This window comes from Hypoxylon fragiforme, assembly GCF_022984875.1.
Source record: "Hypoxylon fragiforme strain CBS 206.31 chromosome Unknown GGS25scaffold_2, whole genome shotgun sequence".
Taxonomy (NCBI): Eukaryota; Fungi; Ascomycota; class Sordariomycetes; order Xylariales; family Hypoxylaceae; genus Hypoxylon; species Hypoxylon fragiforme.
This window is the reverse complement of record NW_026054757.1, coordinates 3811291-3824516: the sequence shown is the minus strand read 5'-3', so window position 1 is coordinate 3824516 and position 13226 is coordinate 3811291. Positions and strand designations below refer to the sequence as shown.

The following is a 13226-nucleotide window of genomic DNA, read 5'->3' as shown; positions in this document are numbered from 1 at the left end:
CCAAGACGCATGAACCTTTGTTAAACCTTGTAAAGCCAACCCCCCTTGTTACACATCTATCTATAAGTGAATTTAATGTACTACTAGCAGTAACACCGTGACGGCGTGACCTCAACACAACGACGATAAGAGGCGAATGCTACTATGTACACAAGGAATCAGAATCTGTCAAAGTTTGAATTAAAACCAACGGTGTATTTTGCGAAACTAGGTACCTACACAAAATACTCAGGTAGGTACTCAGGTGGTCAATGTGTATATGCACTATGTACGAAGTAGGACTAAGCATTAAATCCATCTCTCTCCTATGTAGCTCCTACTAGGCAACAGACCGTATTCATGGTGGCTTAGATGACAACCCCAACCTTTCCTGCTTACTTACCTAGGTTACTACATTACCCTAGGTAGTAGTTACATTTCCATAAACCCTCTGGTACTAATAGGCTACTTAGATCTGGAAAATATCATAGCTACCTACATAGGTAATTGTGTCTCTCCATCTCTTCCTTATTTATACAACTCCGGGGTATTTTTCTGTATACAAATACATACATATATATACCCATCCCATCATATACATCCGTGTGTTGTGTATATGTGTATGTAGGTATATATATGCAAAGGTGTGCGTAGGTATGCTCGTGCGTAAAATATCCGGCCATGCAAGTTATAAGGCACCATACCATACGCCGGCCAGCCAAAGAAGCACCGGGCTTACCCAATGTTTCCTATATCCATCCATATTATTTCCCAAATCTGTTTCAATCCCTCTTTTGCTTCTCTCATCAGCTCGGAGGTTTTGCCGCAGCTCTCGGGGCCGAGCCCATCGAAAACCCAATACTGTCACGATTATCGTCGACAACCCGGCCATATCTGTTCCCAAATTAGCTTGCGCCTCAAAAGACGAGAATGTTTTGCGCCATCAAGACATACTCTAGTAGTAACCTAAAGAACCAGACTTCCATATCCTCGTGCCTCAGCACTTTGTCCGCCCAGTCGCGCTGCTGGTTTGCGAGGCGCTCTGCCTCCGCCTTTCCTAGATCATCGGCACCGAAAAACCGGATTGCTTCGAGCCAGTCGTCGCCTTGCAAACTCAGGGGGATATAATGTGCCCAAGGCTTCAACCACTCGAGGTGCCACTCGCGGAAGATGGCCCACTTATACACCAAGCTCTTGCTCTTCAGAAACGCATAAAACCGTCCGCTGAAAGCATTCCCGTCGATGTCCAGCAGATACTTATATTTCCAAGCGTCTTGCTGCTCGGCGTGCCCCTTGATGGTGAAGAATTCTTTCTGGGCGGCGCAATCGCCAGGGTCGCATTGCCCAACACCGGAGAAATATACATCGACAATGTCCTTGAAATCACCCCGCGGTACTGTTTTGATTTCCCACTTCTGATGGCTCGCAGTTCCCGTATTTTCCAAAATCTTGGCATTGTCTGCTGCGTTCATCTTCTGCACAAATCGCTGTCGGTGCTGCCGTCGCCAGCCGCCATTTCTACTGAACCCACCCGTCGTGGAGCCTCGCCAGTACAGCTTGCCCTCCTTCTCGTTCCAGGGCACGTCTTTAGCTTCATCGTAGCTCACCTTCTCGTACCAATACCAGGGTGATGGATAGAGGATGTCAGAGTATGACGAAATCTTGGACTGTGAGAATATCGGGAACAGGTCTTGGACGATATTATACGCGTTGGGCCGATCGAAGAAGCCGAATGTTGAACTCAGTGATGGAGAGTAGCATACATCAGACATGGCTGTGACATTGTAAGTGAAGCCCAGCTCCCCCATGCCGTACTTGGAGATGTCGTCTTTCTTCTCGTCCTCCTCCAATCCTCTAGAAGGGCTATCAGGGGAGCACGACAGCCTCGAGTGAGTCCAGGTGGGCTGGTGCGCAAATACATTGAATCGCGTCAACTTGCTCTCTTCAAATTTGGATCCGTCGTTTAATCCTCTAGGGTGCGGGGTAAACTCGTTCTTTGGATTCTCGTGGCTGTTGGCTGCCGGCATATTGGTTTCAACAGCTCTCCTAACCAATCTAGACAAGTCGTCATGAGGCACTATGACTCTAGACTCATCATGCAAGTTGAAGCACAGGTCCATGTCAGGCAACCACTTCGAAAACTTCCCCATCATGCCTGCGGTGGCCTCACGCTGCCACTCGCCTCCACCCTGGATATGTGTGATCTTGCCGTTGCGGATTTGGATCCCCAGGAGTGCGTTGTCGAAGCCGAGCGCCTCTCTTGCCCGTGTGCGTGTGGTTGCAGGCTTGAGGCCCCAGAAAGGGGTCAACGCCTCATGTACCATATCAAACTCGTCGATGAGCTGTGTGTTCTTGCCTTTGGCGAACTCAAACCACTTGTCAAAGTTGGGTGGTGGGGGTATCCCATATCGTCTACGGTACTCTTGTACAGCATCTTTTAGAGTCTTCGATTGCCTGGCTAGAGTAGCTTCGTGTTCCTTTTCGGCTTGGCTGATCAAATACGACATAGGGTGTGAGCCATCGGGTGCGGGCATTGGTTTAGGATCGAAAGGCCCGGGAACTTTTGGTGGTGGTGGCGGCGGCGCTGTTGAGCCATCTTTTCCAACGCCAGGGTTAGTATGCGACAGATGGCCTGACTTGAGATTCTTAAGATTCTTAAGGTCGGTTCCTGAGGGCGATAGTCGGAATATACTGACGGCGCAGATGACGAAGAAGACGAACCCGCCGATTAGGATATATTGGCGCGGCCTCATTCTCTCACGCCGTAGTTCTATAAAGGAGTGGAAGGCTTAAATAGCAAGCTCAATGGCGACAGTTGAGACTTATTCGGGGCAGGGGATAGCGATGTAAGGAATATAAAGAATGACATTGGTAATTTGTAAAATACCGTAGGCCAAAAGAAGAAGAGCCTAGGCTAACAGGCCAGGAAAAGCAAGTGTAGGTAGATACCAATAGGATAGGGAAGTATGTAATTATAAGAAGTCAAACAAAACTAGAAGCCTTTCAAGAAACACATGTATGGAATATATGGGCTTCAATTTAGAAAGAATGGATTTGATTTGGCCCGATCATGTTCAGGCCCTCCAGAGTGAGTACTAGGTATTATGTAGGTAAGGTACCAGGTACTAGGTACTTACTGTCTTGCCTTTCAATGTCACCATTTCTTGCTTTTTTGGCAAGGTACCAGGTAGCTGCTACCCGTCCTGTTCCAAGTTGTACGTGCTGGTTTAGTACCTAAGGCGAGCCTGGCAAGAAAGTAGGGGGAAGGGCTGATTTAAAATCCCGGTACTTGTTCATCTAATCCAATCAAATAATTCCATTTAATCAATCAATGGCGCGAGAGACGCACTGTGACGCGTCTCTGATGCTAGATCTGCCAAGATAACACCCATGAAATTTATTTAAATCCATTGATAATCCATAAATATCCATGAATGTCCTTGAATGTCCATAAAATTCATGGATTCCTGAAATTCACCATTTTGTGTACGTTATGTTATCGTATTGTAAAATCTTGGCATGAAATAAAAAGGCATTCCAAGGATTGTAGTTAGAATCACGAACATCGGAGCATACTAAATTGCTATCCTGGGAAGGGATGACAGAACCTTATTGCGAATAAGCTCAATTAGAAGTCACCGTTGCACAGAAGGGTCAGTTGATTCACCAGAACTTTGTTTTTTTTTTGTTCTGCAATGTGTGCTAGTGTGCAGTGTGCAGTGTGCAATGTGCAGTGTGTAGCTGAACTCAATGTCACATGGCATTTTGGTGCACCTCGGAGAACCGCGGGGCTTGGCAATACGAGCTGTAGGAAGAGATGCAAGGCTGGAACTAGACTTGTGTAGCATTTCGTGGTATCATGGTGTATTTGGCTTGAGACATTCTAATCAAGCATAAACTTGGTCATCGTTCAATCCTTCCCCAACGCCGAAAATGCTCTGCAGTCAGTTCATATCCCTTAGTCCCTTTTTTTCATTCCCCTTTTTTTCAGCCACCTAGTAGAAGAATCCAATGATCTTTCCGGCAACGTGCTTTCGTCGAGCCTCCTCGTGGTCCATGATACCAGCAGAGGTGGTCAGGATGATGTAGCCGAATTGACGAGCGGGGAGCAGCTTGACGACCCACTTCTCAAGGTGGGCAAGGTGGACGTTGTATCGGGGCGAGATAGTACCGCACTTGTTGATACGGCCGTTCAGCTGGACGACAATCTTGCCGGAACGGTGGTCATCAACTTCCTCGAACTCGCCGATGTAGCCTAAAGAGCAATAATTAGCTGAATGTGTCGAAAGACTAAACGTTAAAACTTCATGTTGAATATAATCAGAGAAACGTGTAAGATTCCTTCGCTAGATGACATTGATATATCGGCAACTTAAAAGACTGCGGCCGTGGGGAGTTATGAGGCCGTTATCCAGTTATCATGCCGAATGGTGACAGAATCTCGAGAAAACAAATAGGACCACACATACCGTGCTTCTGCATGACAGTCAAGAACTTGACGATGACCTTGGAGCTAGGTCGGATAAGGACCTGTCTCTTGCCAGTCTTCTCGGCATTGTTGATCGCGTTGAGAGCGTCGTTGAGGACTGAAGTCTTAACCATTTTGGCGGTATTGTGAGATTCTCAGATCGTCCGTGGAAAGGAAATGAGGTATCTGCTGGTTGGAAAGTGATTTGGTTAGCCTTCAAAAGCCATGAGCATGGAGAGTGCCCACCCCCAATGTGCCGCTTGGGGAGGGTTCTGCCCGCTCAGTACTGGAGGGGAGAAGCGTATCAGCGACCCGAACTCGACTATTGTATGATGATACAAAGGCCGGCGGCAAGGTCGCTGATTGCTCTCCCCCGGCTTCTTGAAGGGCGCATTGGGGGGAAGGGATGGATTCAATCAATCCATGGCACTATTTTATCTTCATCTTTTTTGTACCTACCTCTGTAGAAGTCGGGAGCGTTGGGAAATAGCTTGGCGCTCGACGTTGAAATTTGTTGTGTATGAGGAAGTTTTGTGATGGAGTTGAAATTTTTGAGAAAAGAAGGTGAACTTAAGATTTGGTAGGGGAAGAAAATAGAAGTGGAGCCATCCAGAAATTTCGTGGTTATTATTTTTTATTTTTTTGCTTGCTGAGGAATTTCTGGTGGGCGAAAGTTACCTGAAGAATGACCAAGGCTCCATCCAATTGGGTGAATTCCGGCCAACTAACCCTAAGCGATAACACAATTTACTACCCCCCTAAGCTCCACCATCCCACCCACTGACCTTCCTGGGCTTTCTAAGGCTCAATTGAACTTTACAACATTTCTAGATTTTCGCACTTCCCACCTCACGACATTTCACCCACATAACCCAACACACGACAAATCCACTCTTCGAGGATCGCACCGGTATCATCATATAATTCAAGATGGTACGTTGGAAATTCCCTGTCGCTATCGTTCAAGATTCCCACGTTTGAGAGACATTCCGAAGTTTGGTAGCCTTGCATCCAGTGTCTACCAAGCCTTTTTTTCTCCAAAGATTGTGTGCGCGCAAACAAGAAACCACACAAAAAAAATACTAATATTTTGCTGCGAACTTTAGTCGGACGTAGAAGAGAACAACGCACCCGAAGCCCCTGAGGAGGTCGAAGTTTCTGCCGATGCCTCCAAAGGCCAGATGTCCGTTCTGGACGCCCTCAAGGGTGTCTTGAAGCTTGCGCTCATGCACGATGGTCTTGCCCGTGGTCTCCGTGAAGCATCCAAGGCTCTCGACAGACGCCAAGCACACATGTGTGTCCTCAACGAGTCCTGCGAAGAGGAGGCCTACAAGAAGCTAGTCATTGCTCTCTGCTCCGAACACAAGATCCCTCTTATCAAGGTTCCTGATGGCAAGCAACTAGGCGAATGGGCTGGCCTCTGTAAGTCTTTTCCTCCCTAGCATTATTAGACTGCGAGCTTGAAGCTGATAGTATAACTCAGGTGTTCTGGACCGAGAAGGCAATGCGCGCAAGGTGGTCAACTGCTCTTGCGTGGTAGTTAAGGACTGGGGTGAGGAATCCAGCGAGCGATCTATCCTCCTTAACTACTTCCAGACCGAGCAGTAAGGGATCTTCACCGGCGTTGTGTGCGGGGATATAGACAGTGAGACGGAATGATTTTCAGACCATCCTCTACGGACCCTTGGCATGTAATCTAGGTACCAGCTCCTCCAGCTGTATGGAGCTGGAAATTCGGGGAATCATAACTGCATCGGAATCAAGGAAAAATTCGCATCATGAGATCATGCTACAATGAATGCTTCGTCCCTCGATTGTGAAGAGACATCCACATCAGTTACATATATGTCCTATTTTCGGCCTTCTACCACTATGATGTGATATCCGAAATCTGTCTTAGCCTCTCCCATGTTGAGGTTACTACCCTTGCTCTCTGGGAGGGCAAAAGCAACCTTTTCAAACTCGGCATGCAGCTCTCCTTTCTGTTTGGTACCCAGGGCACCACCTGATAGTTTTTGTCATATTCATTAGTATCCACGTAACATTATTGACCCTCAACTCATGAAGACTATAAAATCAAAGGGCAGGTAGGTGTAGACAAAACAGGGTTGAGTTGAGCATTATTAGCCCCAAAGAAACACATCTTATTTCTTCGTCTTACCTTGCCTTGGCTTGTCCTCGCTGTACACCTTCGCCACAGCGATGAAGTTGTCCAGCGTTGGGTTTTTGTTGATCTCGGCTAGCGCCTCGTCTTTCTTGGATTGCTTCTCACACTATTTTGCATGATATACATAGGTCAGTACTTCGGTGCCCTACCGAGGCAAAAGGAAAAGTAGGCATGTAAGCGGTTATGTAAGCGCACCAGAATATGACGGACGACGATGCGCTGAGCGCCTTTCACTTTGGCGTCGTCTTTCCCCTTGCCGCCCTTTGCGCCGCCGGTGTCTTTCGACTTGCCCTCGGCCTTCTTCTTTGGAGCCATCGCGAAAAAAAAGAAGAAGCTTGTCTCGTTGATGGTTGACCAAAAAAAAAAGTTCTGAGGGAGGGTTTGGTTGGATGAGAAAGAGACTGGTGGAGGTACGTATGTACTTATTACAAGTTCACATGTGCGATGGATGGATGCAGAAATCCCCACTGCATACCCCCCACTCACTGCTTAGTAGCATCTTTACCTATGTAGTTAGGCCTAGGTATGTGACCTTCCATCCATATGCTGCTGTCGGGGTTCACGGGTAGGTCATCTCTCCAACGACAACTTGGAACTTATGTACATAGTAGAGTAAAAGTCATAAGTAATGAGAACAGCAAAAAAGACTCATGAAATATATACAAGTAGCCGGAGGTATATTTCATAGGGATATTCCCTAAACTAGGTACGTAATGTTTTTGTAATCATAGGTATCTACTTTACCCCAACCCCTTTTTTCTTCTTGGAAAAAGGGGTTTAAAAAAGAAACAATAAAATAAGCACACACAAACCCTACACCCCCCCAATAGGTTCAAACGACGCTCTAAAAAGCTGCGCGCGCCTCCACTCATCCCTATCGATCTTCTCCTCCTGCCGCCTCAGCTTCCAGCCCAGGTACGTCGTCTCCCCCTTGAGCAGCTTGATCTGGTCGCCCTCGAGCTTCTCGTACAGGGCCCAGTCGTCGAGCTGCGACGGCCGCGGGATGTCCTCGATCTCCTCCTGCGACTTCTTCTGCTCGGGCACGCGCTCCAGCGTGAGCTCGAGCCGGTAGACGTTGGTCTTGTTGTCCTGCTTGTATCCGTACTGTCTGATGGTGAACCTGTTTTTGGTTTAGCGAAGGGAAAGTAATGTAAGCGGCTATGCTACTGAAACGTATCAAGTGGTAATTTAAAAGGGGGGTGAGAGAGGTGAATTAAAGGGGTATGTAGGTAGAAAGGATCACGACTTACAGCCCATCGTATCGGATCCCAGCTTGCGGTGCCACAATGCTCCTCAACCTGTACCCCCGTAGCACTCGGATCTGTCGGCCTACCTGCCCGATCAGACTGTTGTGCATGTCTGCGGCTCGGCCCTCGCGTATGTATTTAAACACATTTGGACGAATTATTTCCTCTCGACCAGTCAGGAGAGGGAGGGCCGTGATCCCGTATCGCCCCTTCGTCGGCGTCTCCAGCGAGGATGCTACTATGCCGTCTCGCTCGGCACACGTGATGTTCAACCACCAGCTTCAAGGATGAGTTATTTTGTCAACTACTCCTCTGAAAAAAAAAGACCAAAAACAAACATATACCCAGTATGGGGAAGGGGAAGAGGAAACGAGGGGTATTGCTGTCATGGAGATTTTAGGTAGAAGAAAATTCGGGGGAAAAGCTTACTGTCCCGGATCGAACTGCAGATTCCCCTCGAGTTCAGAAATCGGATCGCCGACCTTGGTGAGCCACTTCCCGAGGTCATACGCGAGCGAGTTGTCGAACGAGACGTCCTTCAAGCGGCCGCCCTCGACGAGGATGGCGCAGCGGTGCTGGTCCATCATGAAATACTGCTCGCGAAAGCGCCGCCGCCAGAGGCGCCGCAGCCTCTTAGCATTGGACACGTCGATGCGGAGCTGCAGCGGCAGCTCCTGGGCCGGCACGGGCCGGAAGTGGGGGTTCTTCGCCCGCAGCGACTCGCCGAAGTGCACCAGCTCCGCCAGCAGCTTGTCCAGCCGCGCGTGCTCGATCGTCGCCAGGTCCAGCGTCGGCTGCCCCCACTGCGCCTCGTCCTGCACCGCCGCCACCAGGAAGCTGCTCAGGCGCGGGATGTCCGGCCCCCCGGACCCGTCGTGTCGCAGGCACGCGCGGATCGAGTCCGAGAGCTCTAGCAGACTCTTCTCGCCCCATCCTACTTCGTCATAGTCCTCGGGTGTCACCGATTCCGTTGGTCGAGCTGCTAGTATATCTCGTTAGCCAGCACTCCTAATACCTTTATTTTTTTTATAGAGTTCCAATAACTACATCTTGTGGCTTGGTTTCTCCTGATATACAGCGCACCACTGCCAGTGCCGGCTCCGTCAAACGAGAAGTGTTTGGCGGTCGGGCTTATGAGCTAACAACATTAGTACCAATACTAGGTAGTAGGTAATCAAGGATATTATTCCTTATGTGGGAGAAGTATTCACATGATCCATAACATCCCGCTGCCTCCTAAACATCGAGTCTCCAACCACCTCGCCGCTAATCTGTGTGGATTTGGGCCTCATGTGTAGTCTTGCCGGCAACTCCAGATATCGACTCATCCGGTTGGACCCCGCGATCCGCTCGAGCATGCTCATTTTGAGATGATTGATAGGGATACCGCCCCGTCCGGTCTCTGTCCTCTTGGTCAGTATGAAGCGCTGTATCCGTAACACACGGGAATAGTGTTTTGCTCTACCTAGGTAGTATTATAACAACGATAATCAAAGTAGAAAAGGTAAGTAGGTAAGCGAAAATTAGGACGTGGGATCACTAGGTGCATAGTACTCGTGAGATCAGATGTCTTTTTTTATTTTAATCCTAGGCAAACATGATGTTTGTCTCAGGAATCTGAGGCATACGCAAATCAAGTATATAAAGCTTTCAAGCAAAACCCAAACCTGGGCGACTCCCGCCTCGTGGACAAAGGGAAGTCGCATATCGAGATCGTAGGTAGCGATAGCCCTATCTGACAAAGAACCCTATTTTTACACGGGATCATATCTTCATTGAATTACAGTAAGGGGTTAGGTGCCCTCTTTGTTTTGCGGTGGCACACTCGAACCTCGAATCTACAGCCTAGAATCACGCAAAATAGTCACATACACACTGGCATAGGTACCATATTAGGTCTCAACTCCGTGCGTTACTTAGTTCATCAACAATGGGTATCTAGTTTATAACGACACGATACTGCAAGCCCTCTCTTCACCAAATATCGGGGACCTCAACTCATTCGTGCTATCGCAGTTTATAGATACAATGCGTTCGTCACAAGATGTCGATAGCACCCTCGCTCAGAGGGGCTGATGAACTTGGTAGGCTGACCGCATCCTCGCTCGTAGGAACCACTCCTTGAAGTTCTCTAAGAACTATAGTTGCATACTGACTCGTGTTCAGCGCAAATCGAAGGATCACTGCAATTTTCTTCTCGATGGGCTGGGCTGCTTCTTCCACAGGGACTGCTATGACGGCATTTGATGCATGGCCTTCTGGTCCAGATTCAGGCACAACTGAGTGAACAGAATCTCCATTATCCGGATTCATCGTTTGCGGCACCTCGACTTTGTCTACTTGATCCGCTGCATCCACGTCTACTTGCATCTCATCCCCGGCAGTTGTGGAGGCATTGTTTTCTTTCTGCATACCGGCACTGAAAGTATCATGCTGCACAGAAACTTTGACTCGTTTGTTATTCTCGTCAACCGAAGTCTGCACCCACGTGTCTTCCACTCGACTCTCTGGAACGTGGGAGGAGTCTTCAGCTTTCCTTTTCTCATTCGTCGTCTGAAGATCGATCTCCTGTACGTTATCGACAAAATTCTGCCAAGCTGACGAGGAAGTCTTCATCTCTCGTCGGGCGGCTGCGCGTTCTCCCTCCTCCTTGACTTTGCGAGATCGTATTATGTCCAAATCAGTGGGCACTAGTTGCTCCATATCATTTGAGTAGGCCTGAACAGAAGCGCTAGGAGTGTCGATGAACTTCCCCATTAACTTGCGGTAAGATCCCGGAAGACTGAAATCTCTCTGTTGGCGCAGCATGTCTTGAGGGTCAAGTCCACCGTTTTCTTCCTTGGCCATAAACTCATTATAGAATTGACCAATCTCATTATCTGGGTACATGACATCCCAGCCAGGAGAAGGCAAAACGATGTCAAAAATTGAATATTTCCCGCTCGCAGCCTCTTGCTCCGTTAGAGCATGCACCTTCAGCCCGTGTGTCTCTTCGTTGATGGAACCTCCATCTACAAGGTGAATCATCTCCTCGTCATCGTTTCCATTCTGGTGAGCATTTTGCGAGACAGAGGCTTCGGATTCGACGAAGATTAAGTCTCCCTTGACTACACAAGGACCGAAACGCTCCCAGCGTTTGCTTGCGGCAAAGTTCCACACCAGCGACTGGTATGCGTGGACATACATCGAGCGCATCCCGCGGTTAATAGAAAGAAGAGCCCCGAGAAAATCTTTGGGATGTTTACCTAGCTGGCGCATTAAGGCTGACTCGACATGACACCTTCTGGGTAGAATTTTGAGGGCTTCTTGAGCATCTCCTGTATTCGAAAAGATCGAACAGGCGAGCGCGCGGGCAGCATCCTCGCGGCGCATTGATGCCATAGAATCTGGTTCAGAAGTCTCGAGTAACTGAGGATCGAAGGATAGCAAAGCTCGTACGGCACCCTCAAAATCTTGCTTAAGAATCTTCATACCGATCTCCTGAGTTCCGATTTGGTGTGTACCAAATCTTTGAGTGCCATAATAGTTGATGAACCCATTTTCCTTAACTTGTGCCAATGCAGAGTCTATCGTTGTCTTTGCAATGTTGAGCTTTTGCTCGAATGCCAGGTCCTTGGTTCCGCTAAAGTAACAATTTTTGGCAACTATGACGAACTCGTTTCCCTTATGTTGTCCTAGATGAATCGGGTAGTGCTCGAACTTGAAATCTCCAATTTTCACACCAAATACTCGCTCATTGTTGATGGATATCAGAGTCTGCGGGTTTCGTCTCCGCATACTGACCCGCTGGGTTGTCACAGCACGGCGATCTTTGGTACCAGCAGTACCGAAGAAGGAAGGCTTGAGATTGAGAACACGGCCTATCTGATTGATTGCTTCCATGGTATCTCGATTCTCTTTGTAAAGGGTGAAGTGTAAGAATTTACCCTCGTTGGCTTGTCCAGGATCTTGCCCATTGTTCCTGGATCTATCGTTTCTGGAACGATTGCCCCATTGCAAATTACCTCTACTGACAACTGTTGCCTTGATAGAGCCATCGGACTCAGTGGCAGTGTCGAGTTTACCTCCAAAAATTCGACGAACTTCCTACATAAAGTTAGCAAGTAGGATTATTCAATACATATAAATATTGAGAGAATTTACCGTATGAACTCGGGATCTCTGCGCTTTGTCGGTTATGGCAGCAATCTTTACAAAGTCAGAGTTCTTAGGCCGCACCCCCTTATTCTGACTAGATTTCTCATGCAAGTTGATCAGTTCCTCTGCAGTGCCTTGGCCGAGAATTTCTGTTAGGATTGTACGGTCGGATAGAGATATGATAGTGGATGTGTCTTCATTTTTCTTCTGTTCTACGTTATCTGGCTGGGGCTCCTTGGGAGTCTCCGAGACGGTGCTAACATCCTCGGCTGCAGTTTTGCCATTGTCTGTTGGAGATGCCTGGGAAGCCTGTGGCATTGCTGTCGACTGGCGGGACGTTCCCTATGTGAGAATAAGCTATTTGCTGGTGGAATAATAAACTTCGTCAACAGACTTACAGCCTTTGCCAATTCCCTTGCATTCGTCTGGAAATCGTGTAGATGGATGACCTCGCCATCCTTGCTGATCTCATGAACCTGGAAATCGGTAAATCTGAGAGTTCTAAGTAAGTAATGAACTTGTATAAATGAATAAAGATTGGCATTAAGGGTTAGTTTATCCATTCTTTTACCTTGTGCGAATCTGGCCGTGCCAGCCATGCTCTTTCTCTGACACATAATTGAGGATACCGATACGTTGCTCAAAAGAGCTTCGCATTGAGGCATTGCTGCCTTGGGCCATAGCAGTATGAGTCGCCATCTTTGATCGTGAGTAAGGCTAGGGGTGAGGGTGTAGAAAAGAACAGTAGGTATTGATGAATACGTTGGAAAATCACCGGACTATTTTTTTTTACAATTCCATTTGTGAAAGATGGGTAATAATAGGTAGATACGTAGGCACTGAACCTATATGTGAGGGATTGAATGAGTGAGTGAGAGACTCAATACTGAATGAAGTCTTACTACTTACTACATATGTAGGTTAGGTATGTACTGAGCTTGTCGCTGGTAGCTTTAGTGTTGGCGGGATATGCGATTGAACTTTCTGCCGGCATAAAATTAATGAAATTTAGAACACAGTGGGCGGTCAAGATAGATCCTATGAATATGAAAGGCGGTAAAGTTGGGCCCCCACCATTTACGCCATTGGACCCACTAAAATACAAGGTATTTGTTGGAAATTCTCCGACTGGCTCATGCTCATTGTCTACCTAGTACCTAGTAGCATAATGGCATTACTAAACGTCTACATGTACCTTTCTAGGAATTTAGGTACTTACATATGACCA

General features: G+C 47.8%; 6 protein-coding genes across 6 annotated transcripts; 1 reads left to right on the top strand and 5 right to left on the bottom strand.

The window, feature by feature from the left end:
- Positions 1-190: 190 nt before the first annotated feature.
- Positions 191-3240, bottom strand: GGS25DRAFT_478302 (glycosyltransferase family 90 protein). The gene is made up of 2 exons (XM_049259925.1): positions 934-3240; positions 191-873 (listed from the first exon to the last, which is right to left on the bottom strand). Exons 1-2 carry the CDS (start codon positions 2730-2732, stop codon positions 786-788), a joined length of 1887 nt encoding a protein of 628 aa, XP_049120617.1. The 5' UTR covers positions 2733-3240; the 3' UTR covers positions 191-785.
- A 105-nt stretch (positions 3241-3345) lies between these two features.
- GGS25DRAFT_478299 (40S ribosomal protein S22) lies at positions 3346-5090 on the bottom strand. Its single transcript, XM_049259924.1, has 3 exons — positions 4907-5090; positions 4449-4633; positions 3346-4234 (listed from the first exon to the last, which is right to left on the bottom strand). The coding sequence occupies exons 2-3, from the start codon at positions 4579-4581 to the stop codon at positions 3975-3977; spliced, it is 393 nt and encodes a 130-aa protein (XP_049120616.1). The 5' UTR covers positions 4582-4633; positions 4907-5090; the 3' UTR covers positions 3346-3974.
- Positions 4673-6055, top strand: GGS25DRAFT_518729 (50S ribosomal protein L30e-like protein; the record flags this gene model as incomplete). Its single annotated transcript, XM_049263584.1, has 3 exons — positions 4673-4774; positions 5554-5869; positions 5931-6055. The coding sequence occupies 3 exons, from the start codon at positions 4673-4675 to the stop codon at positions 6053-6055; spliced, it is 543 nt and encodes a 180-aa protein (XP_049120615.1).
- A 38-nt stretch (positions 6056-6093) lies between these two features.
- Positions 6094-7064, bottom strand: GGS25DRAFT_147870 (FKBP-like protein). Its single transcript, XM_049256373.1, has 3 exons — positions 6810-7064; positions 6609-6720; positions 6094-6452 (listed from the first exon to the last, which is right to left on the bottom strand). Exons 1-3 carry the CDS (start codon positions 6927-6929, stop codon positions 6298-6300), a joined length of 387 nt encoding a protein of 128 aa, XP_049120614.1. The 5' UTR covers positions 6930-7064; the 3' UTR covers positions 6094-6297.
- A 363-nt stretch (positions 7065-7427) lies between these two features.
- On the bottom strand, positions 7428-9225 carry GGS25DRAFT_518727 (uncharacterized protein; the record flags this gene model as incomplete). Its single annotated transcript, XM_049263583.1, has 5 exons — positions 7428-7734; positions 7865-8140; positions 8291-8843; positions 8945-8999; positions 9073-9225. The coding sequence occupies 5 exons, from the start codon at positions 9223-9225 to the stop codon at positions 7428-7430; spliced, it is 1344 nt and encodes a 447-aa protein (XP_049120613.1).
- Positions 9226-9685: 460 nt separating this feature from the next.
- On the bottom strand, positions 9686-12979 carry GGS25DRAFT_478289 (pseudouridine synthase). Its single transcript, XM_049259923.1, has 4 exons — positions 12570-12979; positions 12397-12490; positions 12005-12340; positions 9686-11947 (listed from the first exon to the last, which is right to left on the bottom strand). Exons 1-4 carry the CDS (start codon positions 12695-12697, stop codon positions 9899-9901), a joined length of 2607 nt encoding a protein of 868 aa, XP_049120612.1. The 5' UTR covers positions 12698-12979; the 3' UTR covers positions 9686-9898.
- Between the last annotated feature and the right edge of the window lie 247 nt (positions 12980-13226).